This window comes from Oxyura jamaicensis, chromosome 17 (assembly GCF_011077185.1).
Source record: "Oxyura jamaicensis isolate SHBP4307 breed ruddy duck chromosome 17, BPBGC_Ojam_1.0, whole genome shotgun sequence".
NCBI lineage: Eukaryota > Metazoa > Chordata > Aves > Anseriformes > Anatidae > Oxyura > Oxyura jamaicensis.
Window position 1 is genome coordinate 889126 of NC_048909.1, and position 15474 is coordinate 904599.

Consider the following 15474-nt stretch of genomic DNA (forward strand, 5'->3'; position numbering starts at 1 on the left):
GCGGGGCCGCCCTCGGCCTGCGCCTGCGAGGGGCCCGGCGGCCGCGGCTCTCCCCGGGGCTCCGCGGGCAGGGCCCGGGGGCCGGGCCGGGCCGAGGCTCCCTGCGCGGGGCCGGGTTCGCCAGGGGGCGATTGCTCGGGGCCCGTGCGGGTGGCGGCGGCCCGTCCTGCCTCCCAGTGGGTCGGGGTGCTCGCGGCACCCGGGGAGACCGTGCTGAAATCAGCAGCAGGGCACGACTGGTGCCGGGGGTGTGCTGAGTACAGCGGTGAGGGCGGTTAAAAGGAGCCTGAGCGCGATTCGGTGTCCCTCGAGCCTCCCTTTTTGCCTTGGTAGCGGGGCAGGGAACGCAGCAGAGCCCGTGGTGCCCCTGCAGAACAGGGTGCTGCAGTGAACGGGGGCAAATGGGTGTCACTCGCTCAGTGCTGCCTGGGCTGGAGACAGCATCACTGAAAAGCTTGGGTTGGAAGGGACCCTAAACGTCATCTGGTTCCAACCTCCTGCCGTGGGCCGGGGTGTCACCCGCTAGATCAGGTTGGAGAGCCTGGGTGCCTTAAATTGTGCCCCTGTCACCAAACTGTTCGGCTATCCCTGTGCTTGCTGCTTGCAGTGTCAAGCCCTCAAATTTACCTGAACCCAGAGCTGCCAGCAGTCCTTTGAAGCCTGAGTCGGGTTTGGTGTGATGCCCAGCCCCGAGCAGGTCCGACTCTGCCTCGGCTCCTGGTGATTTCTCTGGTTTTGTCTCTTGCAGATGGCAGAGCGGAGACTCCTCATTCTTTATGGCAGCCAAACTGGGACAGCTCAAGATACAGCTGAGAGAATAGGCAGAGAAGCCAAGCGCCGGCACTTCCAGTGCAGAGTGGAGGCACTGGACAGCTATGATGTGGTGAGTGGCCATGTGGAGGGCTGCTCCGGGCAGTTCTGGTCTTGCTCCATCTCCAGCAAACCCATTTCTGGGGCTCAGGCATCCTCCACCCGTGCTGTGACCTCCTGTGTTTCACCACATCCCAGTTCTTTCCCCTTCCCGAGGGCAGCTTATGCTTAATTCAGCTAAAAATGTGAAAACTGAGCAATGACTTGGGGTAGAGGCAATGTTAGCTGGCAGATGATCAGCCATGTCTTGTGTTCCTGCAAGGCGGGGAGCACCAAGGAGCTCATGCTGCGGGCAGCAGATGCTGCTGCAGTGCCTGTAGAGGAGGCTGTGTCAGATGGGGCTGTGAGTTTTAAGCTAAATGGGGTCGGTCCTCAGGCTTGATGCAATGAGAGCAGCTGGGTTCAGACAGCTGGGGCATACTTTTGTAGGCTGCTGGCCTGAAGGTGCTTTCTCATGCTTGTTTGTGCCTGCAGGCAAACCTCATCAATGAGCTGTTGGTGGTATTTGTGTGCGCAACCACTGGCCAGGGTGACCCACCTGACAACATGAAGGTAGGACACGTTCTGTGCGTATTGCTTTTATGTACCTGGACCATGACCTGATTTATCCCTTAGAGCAACTTGAGTGATGTTTTTTGTTTGTTTGTTTCTTTGTTTGTTTGTGGAAGGGGGTGTTTTGGGGCAGCACATCATCCTGCAGGACAGTGTGAAATGGATGTTTGCTTACTCAGAGCAGCCCTTTGGGGCTTGTCTTCAGTGGTAGTCTTCTACTGCCAATCTTGTTTGGGTCAGAGAAACTTCTCCTGTTACTGATAGGGCATGAGCTGGTGAGATTTCAGCATGGTGGGCGAGGGGAGAGCCAGCAGCCAGGGCAGGCATCCATGTACAGCAATGTGACTCCTGCCCCTGTCCTTCATAGATGTTCTGGAGGTTTCTGTTCCGGAAGAACCTGCCACCCTCTTCCCTCTGCCAAATGGACTATGCCGTGCTGGGCCTTGGTGATTCCTCCTATCCCAAGTAAGTAGCTCTGGTGCTCCTTGTGGCTTGGATGAGACAGTGGCTGGAGAATAGAGGGGGCAAACAGAGGCAGAACTTGGCTCTAGAGGGGCAGCTCGGACAAAACATAATTCCTACCAGCCTTCAAAATCCTTGCCCTACCAGCCCAATGTCCCTCCTAACCCCCAAGAATTGGGCTTCTGCCCATTTCTTTCCTCCTGGCCTTCTCAAGCAGATGCTTTGCAGCATCTCATACATTGTCTCCCAGTCGATTTTTACAGATATGCTCTTTTCTGAATTACAGGAAAGCTTACACCACAGAAATGTCAGTGGACAAGGCTAACAGGAAGCATCAAACATAATTTTAGGTGGCAGCCAGCCCTATTGGTCTCAGTTCTCTCCCAGAAGGTTGTTCCTGTGTCCCCAGCAGAGCTGCAGTGGGACAGGAGGGGAGTGTAACTGGGCGCTGTAGGGACTGGAGGGAAGGAAGCATTTATCTCTCTGGGACACAGGCTGTCCTGAAGGAAAGCTGGACCCCTTTGAGTCCCTGGGCTGGGCACATCTCATGTGGCCCTGTGAGTGGTAACAGCAGCTTCTCCAAGCTGTCCCACAGCAGAGCTATGGGCTGGGCATGGGTATGCGTGCTGGGTCGGGCTGGACCTGCCCCTGTGCTGCTCTGGTAGCCCCGGCAGTGTGCTGGCTTGTGTGTCCTGTTGGAGGAGCACTGCCCTCCACAGCTGTGATTATTCTCTGCCTAGGTTTAATTTTGTTGCCAAGAAGCTGCACAAACGGATACTACAGCTTGGGGGCAATCCCCTGCTGCCAGTGGCACTGGGAGACGACCAGCATGACTTGGGGTAAGTGCCCAGTGGAGGGGTGGCAGGAGGGGAGGCCCTGAATTGCACTACGATTTTGTCCTTGGGCTGATGGCAGGGCTGCGTATGCTCTACTCCTGCACTCCAGATGTGGCCAGTGGCCTCTTCCTGCTCTGTGTGAGCATGGTGGTCTCTGCTCAGACCTCTCCGGTGCCAGGGCTGGATTGATTTGCTTTACTAGGATGTCCCATGACCCCCAGCATGTGCCAGGGTCTTGCAGAACTGCAAGGAGTTACTGCCTGTGCTGGGAAAGGGCAACAGAGGTGGTGTCCCAGGGCCGGCCCAGCATCGTCCAGGCACAGAGGGCAGTAGCAGGCCCACCAAGACAGGAAAACCACAGCTGTTTGTGGCACTGCAGCATCCCTCTGCTGTGGCAGCAGTGCAGTCTGCTGGTGTAGCATCTCTGGAGCCTGAAAGGATGGTGACGGAGTCACAGCTCTGCTGCAGTCTGAATCTCCCCCTTGCAGGCCAGATGCAGTGATTGATCCTTGGCTCCTGGCCTTCTGGGACAAGATCCTCGCCTTGTATCCTCTCCCTCCAGGCCTTGAGATCATCAGTCCTGATGTACGGTAAGTGCAGAGGGCTGCTGGGACTGGCTGGCATGAAATGGCTTCCATGGCTGTTCTCTGGGGTGGACACATGCCCTGCTTTGACCAGGAAGCCTCCCCGCACAGCTCCCAGCGTCCCAAGCATTCCTTGTACTTTGGCCGTGGGTGGCCTAACTTCTCCCTCTAGATGGGATGATGTCCTCTTGTCCCCTGGCTGTGCATATTGGATTATCAGCTGCCCTGGCAGGGTTCTGCCCATTTCACTGTTCCAGTGCCCCTCTGCCCTTGGCTGCCCTGCTGAGCCATGTGCCTAGCCAGCCTTGCTTCGCCTGCTCTGCCACCTTTGGGATCTCCCCCTGGCAGACTGACTGCATTGTGATCTCTTTTCACAAACCGGCTCCAAGGTACAGAAACAAAGGGTGTTGAATATTTTGGGAGACTTCAGGGCCTCTCCCTACCTCCAGCTTCTAGAGCTAAGGTAACAGAAAAGCTGTGTCATGGAGGTAACTGCACTGACTGCATTGCTCTCGTTCCCACAGCCTGCCCCCAAAATACACCCTGCACTACCTGGCTGAGGACTCCATGCACCCTGATGGTGGCCTGCTCCAGCTGACAGCAGCCAGGGCTGTTCCCTCTGAGCTACATCCCTTTGCTGCCCGGATGGTGTCCAACCAGCGTGTCACAGCAGAATCCCATTTCCAGGATGTCCGGCTCATTGAGTTCGATATTGCGGGATCAGGAATCACGTGAGCATTTTTCTGACTCCCCCAAGCTTTTCTGTGTAGTATCAGGTGTCCCATAACCTTTCATTTTCTTCCTCTCCCCGTCTTTAGTAACACCTGAGACTGCAGCTTTTTTCCCACAAATGTGGTCCTGGCTGTACTGTACCGTTCCATGACAAAGTCAGGGCGTGGAGGGATGTGTGGCAATGTGGGTTCTGCTCGTGGACCAGCGCTTTGCCTTGTCAGGTTAGGGAGCATGATGTTAGTGACACTGAGAATTTGGCTGAGTTGTGGCCTCTCCCCTGGTGTGGGTGCTGGTTGGGGTTGTGGTGCTGTGCCTGCAGGCCTGCCCCTTAGCTGTGCTCAGCAGGTCCTGCTGCATTTGCAGGTTCAGCGCAGGAGACGTGGTGATGATCCAGCCTCAGAACTGCCCTGAGGACGTGCAGCAGTTCTGCCAGCTCCTGCGCCTGGATCCAGACAGAAGCTTCTTGCTGAAGCCCACGGAGCCTGGTAGGTCCTGCTGGCTGCTCCTTTCCCTCTCTGCTGGGACAGGGCAGCCCACTGAGACTGGAGCTCTGCTTTTCCTTTGCTTCAGACCCAGTAAATAAGGAGTTGGGAGTGGCTGATGGATACAGGACATCTGCCTGCCTTGCAGTGCTGGGGCTCTCCTTCCCTCCCAGCTCTCTGTGCATGTGGGTCCCATATTAGGGCTAACGTAGAGAGGGCTCCAGTGGTGCCTGGGCTGCACCCGTGTCTTTTGTCTTTGCCAGCTCAGAGTGTGAAGGATCCTACACGCTCGCCAGCCCAAGACCCAAATCAGATTGCTCGCAGTTCTGCCCCCCTCCTTCTCTGATTGCTTGCTGGGGTATGCAGCTCCCCCTGCTTTGCCTGCACCCCAGGATCCTAACGCAGGTGCTTCAGCAGCCATAGATAGGCAACAACAACCAGAAAGAACCCCTACAGCCATCCACAGCCCCTTGCCAGGCACTGACGTGGCTCTGCAGTCTGCATGGCACTGGGAGAGTTTTCTGTTCTCTCCTTTTCTGTTCTCTCTCTGGAGTGCCCAGCTCCTCCCTGGGCAGAGCACAGTCCACACTGACAGCGAAACAGGATCCCACAGAGATCACAAGGAACTGAAGATGACAGGAAGTAACTTTGAGATCTACTGGAAAACTCACCCCAAGACCTTCCTGTGCCTCAATTTAAGAGGCTCTGACGTGTGCTTTCATTAGTTTCCTTCTTTCCTGATTGCCTCTGGGAGTGTAAGAACACAGACATCTTCAGCATCACACTCTTTTTGCCCATACAGGGAGAGCACACGAATCCCTTGATAGCCTCCTCTACACCCTTCCTGGTGTGGTCTGCACCAGGAAAGGAGAAGTTTGGACCTTTCAATGGATGCAGAGCAGTTGCCAGCCCCTCTGCTTGCTGCCAGCTGAAGCTAGACAGTGCTGTGAGGATGCTCTGATGGGCTTCTGTGGCCCAGGAAGTGTCCAAGCCACTGTGATAAGGAAAAGCTGTTCTGTCTCCAAGATGCCACAGCTCCATCCCCACTGTCTCTGAGGACTCTTGTTCCCGATCTGTCCCAGCATCGATCCCTGGCATTTCAGTCCACCTGCAGGGATCTGCCTCATGAAGAATCTCTCATGAAGATCCTGACCCATGCACCTGCAGATCAGCATGTGAGCATCCCCATCCTGTCAAGCTGTAAAACACATCGCTGTCAGTTTGGCGTGATTGATCAGATGTCAGATTTTGCAGCGAAATTCTATGGTCCTTTTTTAGGTAGCAGTGGTCAGAACTGTTTTCATCCTTCCTTTCACCCCGCCTGCTGCTGCACAAGGAGGTGTTCTTAGCACCCACAGAGGTTACAGCAGGCACCTGCTCTTTAGCCAGTAACTGCTCCATCGAGATCATATTTCCTGTCTTCCCCCCTCCATCTCTTTGACTGTCCCTCAGCGCTGGGATTTTGGCCTGGCAGGCAAACCCAAGCTCCTCACAACCTTGGGAGGGAAGGAGGAGACAAGGACGGGCCCAGCACATAGAATAGTGCTGTTTATTTCCACTGTGGTATGTGGGCAAGGTGGGATGCGTACGTGTAGGGCCTTGTCCAAAAACACCTAAAAAAAAATCAAGGCAATGCTCAGCACCACTGACTTTCTCTGTTGCAAGCCTTCGTGCTTCCAAAGCAAGTTAGGGAGAGCAGGAGGGAGTGGGAGCATATCGGGGGGAGCAGCAATGGTGGTGGGTAAAGACAGCTCCACTAGCACCTTCGTGTAGTGTGTGGATGCCCCCAGGCAGCAGGACTGCCCTTGTTAGATGTCTGGGGAGTGCCAGAGTTAGCCCTGAGCTTGCTCTCATGCCTCACTTGCAGGCACAGCCCTCCCTGCCCTCTTGCCGCAGCCCTGCACCATCCGGCACCTGGTCACCCACTACCTGGACATCTCCTGCGTGCCGCGGCGCTCCTTCTTTGAGCTCTTGTCCTACTTCTCAACGAATGAGCTGGAGCAGGAGAAGCTGCAGGAGTTCAGCTCTGCACAGGGCCAGGAGGAGCTGTACAACTACTGCAACCGGCCCCGCAGGACCACTCTTGAGGTATGCCTGGGGAGTACAGCAGGCCCGTCCGTGAGGGCTGTGCCATTGTATAAAGCACCTAAGGCAGAGGAGGCAGTTGATGGAAGGGTAATTTTTTGACTTTCTTGATGAATTTATTTTACTTTACCCATTTTCTTAAGTGTCCTTGGATTAAGCAGGCTAAGACCTGCTCCAAATTTTCAAGGCTCTGATGGTTTCTGTGCCACAGCCTGGGGATGAGGGCAGGGCAGTGGGGCAGGGAGATTGGTGCTCAGAGATACCTGGTGTGGTACCTTCAGCCAAGGGCAGTGTGGGACAGCATTATGGGACAGCTTCTGCTGCCCCCAAAAAGCAGACGTGGGGTGTACCAGATCTCACCTCTCTGTGGGTTTACAGGCCCTTTGGGATTTCCCTCACACGACATCTGCCGTTCCCCCCGAATACCTGCTGGACCTCATCCCTCACATCAGACCCCGTGCCTTCTCCATCGCCTCCTCTCTGCTGGTAAGAGCTCAGCCCTTCTTGGCCTTATGTTGGGCTCTGAGCTGAGCGCCAGGGCACTGCTGGTGCTGTGCACACCACAGACCTTCAACCTGTAGTCCCTGACCCTGTGAGCACCCACAGCCCACCCAAGACCCTTCTGCAGATTAGGGCATTTGTCCTCCTGCAGCCCTGCAAGTGCTAGGGCTGGCGCAGTGCAGAGCTCTGCTGTCCTTGTCACACGGAGCTGTGGAATGTGGTGCCACGGAGGCTGGGAGGCCGCGGGAAGGGGGTAGTGCTGCTCCTGCTGCTGCCGGGAGGTGGCGGTGGGACCTGGCCTGGGCGGCCTGGCAGACGTCAGCCCAAGCACTGGTGGCATGGACCGGGGTTGCACTGTCTGTCACTGCTGCCAGCTACACAGAGCATTCTCATGGCGGTGCTGCTCTGGCAAAACCTTCCCTAGCTGAGAAGGTTTGGGGCAAGGATTGCTCTGTTCTGTGCCCAAATGGCTGTTTCAGGCTGGGATGAACGTTGCAGATGCCCTGGCAGGAGCTGAGCACAGACTCTCCCTGGAGGAGGCATTGGGTGCTTCCTGCAGAGCTGTGCCAGGCATCTCGTTTCTCATGGCTTCTGTCTGCACACAGGCTCACCCTGACCGGATCCAGATCCTTGTGGCAATAGTGCGGTACAAGACGCGGCTCAGCAAACCCCGCCGTGGTCTCTGCTCTAACTGGTTGGCTTCCCTCAACCCAGAGCAAGGTAACTGTACTTGGACAACGTGAGGACTTTGGGTGCTCGCCACAAAGCACAGTGGCCATCCCATGGGACTGTGGTGGTGTGTGCTGGCCACGTGCTGGAATTGTCTCGACCTTTGGTGGAACACCACCGCCAGGAGAACAGGCTGAATGTGTGGTAGCTGCCCTTCTTTGCTGCTCCCATCCTCTTCAGAGCATGGTGTGCTCCCTTAGCTTACCCTGAGCACTATGAGCTCCTCATTTTCTCTGTCATTCAACCCTCCTGCTCCCAGTGCCAACATGCCCCACTGTCCCCACATGGGGCTGCTCCTGGCATTCTGGAGCTCATATTGCTCTGACTGCTGGACATCTCCAGCCTCATTACATCAGCTCTGGGAAGGATCGTCCTTCCTATGAGCATAGCCATCCTGTCCTGCGAGGCTTGTGTGTGCTGCTCTTCTGCTCTAACCACAAAACCTCTCCAGCTGGGTCCCCATGCAAATGTGACAAGCTTACAAGTTCTCCTTGCTGCAGGATGGTGAGGGATTGCTCTGACTCCAGGACCCGATGGGGGTCTTCACACCTCTCCTTTGGCTCCCAGAGGAGGCAAGCTTTGCCCTCCTTTACAGGGCAGCCAGGTAGAGATCTCCACTGCTGTTTTTGTCCAGGCTCCAGCTGTGTGACGAGGAGGCTGTCCCACAGCTGTTGTGCTGGGGGGCTCTTGCCTTGTTCTGGGGTTGACTCAAGTCATTGCAGATACAGTCCTGAGACAGCTGAAGGGCTTTTCTCACACACACACACATGCTGTGCTTTTGGCACCATGATGCTGGGTGGTGGTCAGCCAGGCACCGTATGCATCTCTGGAGCACTGTGGAAGGGTTGGATGCTGGGTCCAGTGTTGTGGGTGCAGTGGTGTGGAGTGATGCTAGTCAGTCTGTTTGTTTGTCAGGTGATGTCCGAGTCCCTCTTTGGGTGAAGAAAGGAGGAATGAAGTTCCCAGCTGACCCTGACACCCCTGTGATCATGATTGGCCCTGGCACAGGTGTGGCACCTTTCAGAGCAGCGATACAGGAGCGGGTGGCACAAGGATGGAAAGGTGAGGGGCGGTCGTTAGAGGGACTTGGGGTACCCCTTGCAGCAGACAGGTCTGTGTTCAGCACAGGGGAAGGAAGGACTGGGGGCTCTGGAGGGTTTGGACAAGCCTCAGCATTGCTGTGGTTGGGTGGGAGCAAGCTGGGCTCTGGGGGAGGTCAGCACCAGAGCTTGGTGTGTGCAGCCTGTGTGATTATTCACAGGCTGTGCTGCCAGGCTGCCCTGTGGGGCAGGACAGGGCTCTGCGGCGGCTCATTGTCATCTCCCTGTAAGTGGAGTTGGGTTGCTGAGTTCGTCTTCCGCTTTGCAAGTTGTGCCTCTGTCCTTGTTCCATCCTCGTTGCCCTGGCTCAGCTGTGGGTCTCAACAGGAAGCTGCAAATGGGCTGGTGGAGGGAAACACCACCTGGGGCTCTCCCTGCCCTACCTGCCCCCACCTCCTGTGTTCCCAGCACACAGGAACCTCTGGTTGCCACAGGGCACCTGCAGTCAGGCCCACACAACTCCTGAGTTTTGTGGGTGCCAATTGCCCCCAGCCATTGCAGGGTGTTTGTTCCACCCAGCCCTTATGGTCTGCTCTCTGCAGGGAACTGCTTGTTCTTTGGCTGCCGCCAGAAATCCAAGGACTTCTACTGCCAGGCAGAGTGGGAAGAGCTGGTGACAAAGGGCTTCCTGACACTCTTCACGGCCTTCTCCAGGGACCAGGTTAGTTCTTGGAGGAGGAGAGAAGCATCTCAAGCAGCACTGATGAGGGGCTGCTAGTATTACTGGCCCCTATGCCTGTTGGCATGGTCTGTGAAGGGCCTGGTGGGGTGGCACTGTGGTCACCTCGCTCCCCTGCATCACCTGGGTGCTGGCCAGGATTGCCACTGGCAGCACAGTGCTGCTGCCTGGCTGGGACACGACTGGCTGAGCTGAGCTGGAAAGGTCACTAGGACGGGGCTGGCGGGTGCCAGAGCAGATAAGGTGTTAGCCAGCTTTGTTTGGCTGGACCACGTGAGTGATAAAAGGCTCCCAGACCCCTCAGATGGGTCACCAGGCAATAACCTTTCTTGGTTGAATGCCACCCTCCCCACTGTGTCACTCTGATCACTGGCTGAAGCTGAGGAGCTTTGGCCTCCTGCCCTATTTCATGGTACCTCCGTGCCACCTCCCCAGAGCCTCAGCTGCAGAGGTGGAGGCTTCCCAGAGGGAAGAGCACCCCTCTCCTCAGCCCTTCATTTTGCTCCTGAATTTCCCAGGCAGTGTCCTTGGTGGGCAGCTCTTCCTCAGCACCCCCCTGGGCTTATTTTTTTTTATTATTTTTATTTTTTATTTTTAAGTTGCAGGAGTGTCTTGGTGAGCTGGGACCTTGACTGTGTTGCCCAGTCCCTTGACGGCATCAAAAGCTCAGCTTGGCTTTGAAATAGAGATCTGATAAAAAGAGTCAGTGAGGACTGGTATCCCTGAGTAGCTCAGCTGCACCAGTCCTTTTCTCCTGGCTGTGTGTATGCACTGATATTAAGCCAGCATCTTTCATCTGGTCACTTGTAAAGCACGAGCTGAATGCTCTGTGAAGGCTTTCCAAGCCTTTGATTAACAGGAGTGGCTCTGCAGAGGTTTTTTCGGATGGCTACTCTGACTTTTTACTGATGGCTCACACAGTGGAGAGGAAATGTGCAGCTCCCCAAATCTGGAGAGCAGCCCCAGAGCCTCATCCTGCCCTCCAGACTCTGTAGGGACAGGACTGGCTTCAGCGTGTGCCTCCCAGCCTCTCAGCTTTGCTGACTTCACGGAACAAAACAGGTTGTCATAAGGGTCTTCTGCTGCGTCCTTGCAGTTTTTTTCACAGGGAAGTAAGTGGCAGCAGAGCCAGGTGGGATGTGCTGCATCAGGACATTGTGCCTGGAATTCTAGCAGATGTTAGCTTGTCAGAGATGTATTTTCAAAGAGCCTGGCAGTCTCTTCGAGCTGGGATGCTCCACAGCTGAGAAGGATTTCCCTCTTCTCTCTAAGGTGCCCTTTGTAGTGACCTTCTGTCACACCATGTCTGCCCTGCAGAGCAGACTGATCCCTGCCTAATGCTCCTGTCGCTAATTCTCAGCAGGATGCCCTGGGGTTGAGCTGAGACATCGTGACCTGAGTTTGTCACTTGGGTGCTCTGGTTTCTAGGTAGCTTCAGGTCCTTAAATGACCTGCTCAGAGCCCTGGCCTTGCTGGTCAAGCCTCTGTCAGCACTTAGCTGATTAACGTTAATTATGCTGAGGCTGAGCTACTGGCTGGCTGCGTCGGTGTTTGCGACAGGCTTGCTTACCTCCTGCAACTCACACAGCGGTGCTGGGGCTGTGGAACTGTGCCTAGGGGTAACTGCCTCTGTGCAGTGGAACTGCTGGGGCACCATGGGACCAGCTGGCTGTACGGTGACAGCCCTGGCGACAGCCAGGTCCGAGGGCTGTGTGGGGCGTTCCCACGCACACCTCGAGACTGCAGGCAGTGGGAGCCTGGGATGCAGCAAGAGCCTTGTTGCCCGTGGGGCTGGATGGGAGGTGGGGTGACGCAGGGAGGAGGCTGTGTCTGCAGCTCACCTCACCCCTTTGCAGAGCCTGGCGTGGTGGGACATGCAGCAGAGGGCCTGGCCTGCATCACAGTGTCACCTTTGTCACGGAGGAGCTGTCTGGGCTGGCAGTGAATTCAAGCACGTTGGCTGTGGAGTTCCTCTTGGGCAGGCGCCAGGACTGTAGGCAGGATGCTTGAAGTCTTGTGGCTTAACCCTTTGGAAGCTCTGCTCAGCTGGTCTGTATTGTGCCAGAAGCCAGCCATACCCAGTCTCTAAGCGCAGTGGAGGGGCAGGGAGTGGGACCGAAGCCATCCCTCCTGGCTTCCTGCCCTTTTGTTCTGTCCCAGCCCCTCAGCTGGTGACAGGGCAAGCACCAGCAACCAACGGTATGAGAAAGGGTCTATGCCCAGCAGCAACCCTGGCACAAGGGGCCGTGGAGCCTCCTCTGCCTGTACAGGGAGAGGAGGGAGCCCTCGGGGGTACCCTGGCTCACAGCTTTGCACCCTTGGCTGTTCTCCGGAGCTGGCAGCAGGTGGGGAGCAGCCAAGGAGTCTGGGGACTATTCAGGGGGCTTTCCCCACTGAAGCTCCTGCAGCCATCTCCCAGTAACCTGCCTGATGGCAGCGGTGTGGGTATGGCATTCCCCTTCCCTGCACAAGAGTTGATCCAGCTGCTTTACCAAGCTACTGGTGCCCCCCACTCTCCAAAGGGGCTGTACTGCTTTGAGCTCTTGTGAACAGCCCCTGGGAGAAATCCCAAGGGCCATATGGGTGCTGGGGCTACTGGCAGGCTCAGCGCTGTGTTTCCCTGCAGGAGGAGAAGGTGTATGTTCAACACCGCATCCAGGAGAACCAAAGGCTGGTGTGGGAGCTGCTGACCAGCAGGAGTGCTCATGTCTACCTGGCTGGGTGAGTGAAATCCTCCTACAGGGACCAGGGGAATAGGGTCACGTATGGTTGCTTCTCCAGCTCCCTGGAGGCTTTTCCCCTGCTCAGCCTCCAGAGCAGTGCTTGCACCCCAGCATGTTTTAGGGGCCTACTGTGGCTGCTGCAGAAGGACTGCCTGTGTGGTTCCTCCTCCTTTTGCATCCTGCTTGGCAAGCCCTGGGCTGAGAGGGCCATTTCTCCCCTACCCTGCACTCTGGTTAGAAGGGGCAGAGCTGGCACCATGGTAAAGCTGCTTCAGCTGACCCCATGTGCCCATCCCTCCACCTGCCAGTGCCTGTGGCTGGTGTCACCTCCCAGCAGGGGCTGCCTGGCCTCTGACCCATGGCAAGTCCATGTGTGGGAGAGCCTCTCTTCATGTGTCTCTCCTCTAGTAGGGCTTGTTCAAACTGTGCCAAAAAACTTGTGCAGGTCCTGCAGCTGCTCGGGTGGGCAGGAGGCTTCTGAAGCAGTGGCTTCTGGGACCTTTGGTACATCTTGGCTGGCTCTTTGCAGCCCAGACTGCCTCCCAGGGGCAGGGATGGGCCGCGTTGCACCGTGGCTTGCCTCCTGTGACAGCTCAGCCATTTGCCAACTGCTGAGCCAGGGCTGGTTGGAAATCTCCAATTGGTGTCCAAAAACCGGGGGTTGGGAGCATTTGGAGGCAGAGCATGTGCAGCTCTGTTCCTATCTCTGTGACTTTTCCTGGGCAAACCCCTTCACCCACCTGCCCTTGTTGCTGCCTGTATGGCAGGGAGGAGGCTGCTCGCCTGCTGCCCGGGGCGAGTGTTGTGAAATGCAATGGGCTCCTTGAGCTGATGAGAGGGAAGCAGTGGTGTTTGTCCTGCAAACCCTGTGACCTAGAAAGCACAGCACAAGCCCTGTGCCTTGCTGTCGACACAAGCAGCAATTGCAGGAGGCTCTTTCCTGCCTGTCCTCACGAGAGCAGGAACTTCCCGGTGCCTTGCAGAGTGAGACCAGCCTTGCTGCATTCCCGGGAGAAGGACAATTCTGTTGACTACCCAGGAAGCGTGGGCCAGGCTGCTGGCCACCCCATCACTCCCGTGCTGGCACTGCTGCCTTTTCCATCGTGCCTCCCCGCATAGTGGGGCTTCCTGGAACCCTCACCCCAAAGTGGTGATTCCTACCCACAGACATGGGGCTCGTGGTTTCCTCCCTCAAGTTGTACGCCTTGGAAAGAGCAGAGCTTGCATGGCTCCCACCGTTGCAGGATTTTGGAGGGGCCATGAAGATGGGAGCTGGTGTTTTGGACGTCAGGGTTTTTCTGAGACCTACCTTCATGGCCAGTCATTGTCCCATGGTGCGTCCCTGGCACAGGGGTGGCTCTCAGCCCCGACCAGGCAGCTGGGAGCCGGGGCTATATCTTCTCACTAACGGTGCCTTGCTTATCTAGCCCAGGGGCCAACATGTTGAGAGTCTCTTGCTTCTGCAGGAGATAGATATTTGACATGTTTTCCATCACAGACACGGCTACATTATCTTGCACTTGCATATCAATGCCTGACTCAGAAATAATACAACTCTTCCAAAAACAGAAGACCTCCTTTCTGTGTATTTTGGGACATTAATCAGCTTCAAATGCAAATCAAAATTCTGCCTTGTTCTTTAGAAACAGCGAGGACGTTGCCAGATGCTCATGCCAATTGGAGCTGTCTGGGAATTTTTTTTTATTAGATGTTTTTAGTAGCACAGTTCATCAAATGAAACTCTCCAGGAAAAAGTCTGAATTTCTTATTTCCCATAAGAAATAATTACACTTGGAAATGTTGAATCCTATTTGGGTATTTTTTACACAGAAGCTTGTGTTTACTTCACCGTTTCTCTTACTTTGAGGTTAGAACTGACTTCCATTACAATTGTCACCATCAAAACAATCATTTTAGATTTATTGCAAGGAGACAGTGGGTGGACTGAAGTGGCTGTGTTCAGTCTCCTCTGCAGCAGTCATCCTGCCCAGCTTGCGATCAGACACGTTTTGCATTGACTATCTCCCCTGAGATGAAAGAATCATTTCCTGACCTCGTGCTAATAAATTATAACTCATGCCTGTTCCCTGTGCCCCTCTAATGATGCTGATAGGAAATGAAATGGTACAGGGTCCAGAGCTGAGGGCGCTCAGCTGTGATGCTCCTCAGCCTGGGACTAGGTACCGAGGCCACATCCTTGCTTGCGAGTGCCAGTGCTTAAAAGCCCTGCATGGATAACGGCACCGCTTTCTAGGGAGCGGTACCAGCTGCCTCCTGCAGCCTGTCATTTATTCTGTGCCAGGCAGTCTGCATTGCAGGTTCCCACCAGCCCAGCTCGGTGTCAGCCCATGTGGCCAGGCTTCTGCTGGGGCAGTGGGGCCAGCTATGGGGACTTGCTGCCTTGCTGGAGCACAGGGAATGTGGATGTGCCCCTGGTTTTCCTGCTTGCCCTCCATCATATCACCTGCTCTCTCTTCCAGGAATGCCAAGCAGATGCCAGCGGCGGTGGCTGAAGCCTTGCAGTCAGTGTTGCAGCTGGAAGGTGGCCTGTCACCCTCCGAAGCAGAGAAATATTTAACAGCCCTGGAACAGACCCAGCGCTTCCAGTCTGAAACCTGGTCGTAAGCCTGGCTCCCTGCCTCCCCCTTCCCTGTGAGCTGTGCCTGAATAAAGGAACCAGCAAAACAAACTGCCTCTGGCATCATTCTTGGGCTGAGATTCTCCCATCCAGGGCAGGGGTCTGGCGGAGCGGATGGATTTACCCAACCTGCCCTTCCCCAATGGCAGCAGGGCCACCAGCAGGCAGGGGGATCCCTCTCCTGGGGTTGTGGGTGAAGCCTAGCTCCCCGTGTCTGCTCCCTGCTGGGGCAGAGGTGAGAGCTCTCTGTGCTGGGATGCTGCTAGCTGGCTCCTGTGGGGGTCTGAGCTGCTGTCCTGGGACTTCCAGCTTCCAGGGCCCCCATGCTGAATGAGCAGCACCTGCAGGCATTGCTAGAGCTACGGCTTTGGGGTGGCCGTTGTTTGTGGTAGGACCTAAAGGAAGTGAGCTGTTGCATGGGAGTCTCCCCACCTGGCATTAGTCAGCAGCAACAGCCTTGCTGTAGGAGGCTGCCTTGACAGACCTGTTCCCCATGTCTCT

The 15474-nt window shown here is 55.9% G+C and overlaps 1 protein-coding gene across 2 annotated transcripts; it reads left to right on the forward strand.

Moving 5' to 3' along the window:
* The first annotated feature begins 469 nt into the window (after positions 1 to 469).
* Positions 470 to 15024, forward strand: NDOR1 (NADPH dependent diflavin oxidoreductase 1). 2 transcript variants are annotated; one of them, XM_035341661.1, is made up of 14 exons: positions 472 to 883; positions 1345 to 1422; positions 1790 to 1887; positions 2625 to 2723; positions 3209 to 3310; positions 3829 to 4035; positions 4400 to 4521; positions 6386 to 6606; positions 6982 to 7089; positions 7710 to 7824; positions 8749 to 8895; positions 9476 to 9594; positions 12239 to 12333; positions 14816 to 15024. In XM_035341661.1, exons 1-14 carry the CDS (start codon positions 749 to 751, stop codon positions 14958 to 14960), a joined length of 1791 nt encoding a protein of 596 aa, XP_035197552.1. In that variant the 5' UTR covers positions 472 to 748; the 3' UTR covers positions 14961 to 15024. The 2 variants fall into 2 exon arrangements, with proteins under 2 accessions (XP_035197553.1, XP_035197552.1); XM_035341662.1 differs by lacking the exon at positions 9476 to 9594 and having other exon boundaries at positions 470 to 883.
* The last annotated feature ends 450 nt before the right edge of the window (positions 15025 to 15474 follow it).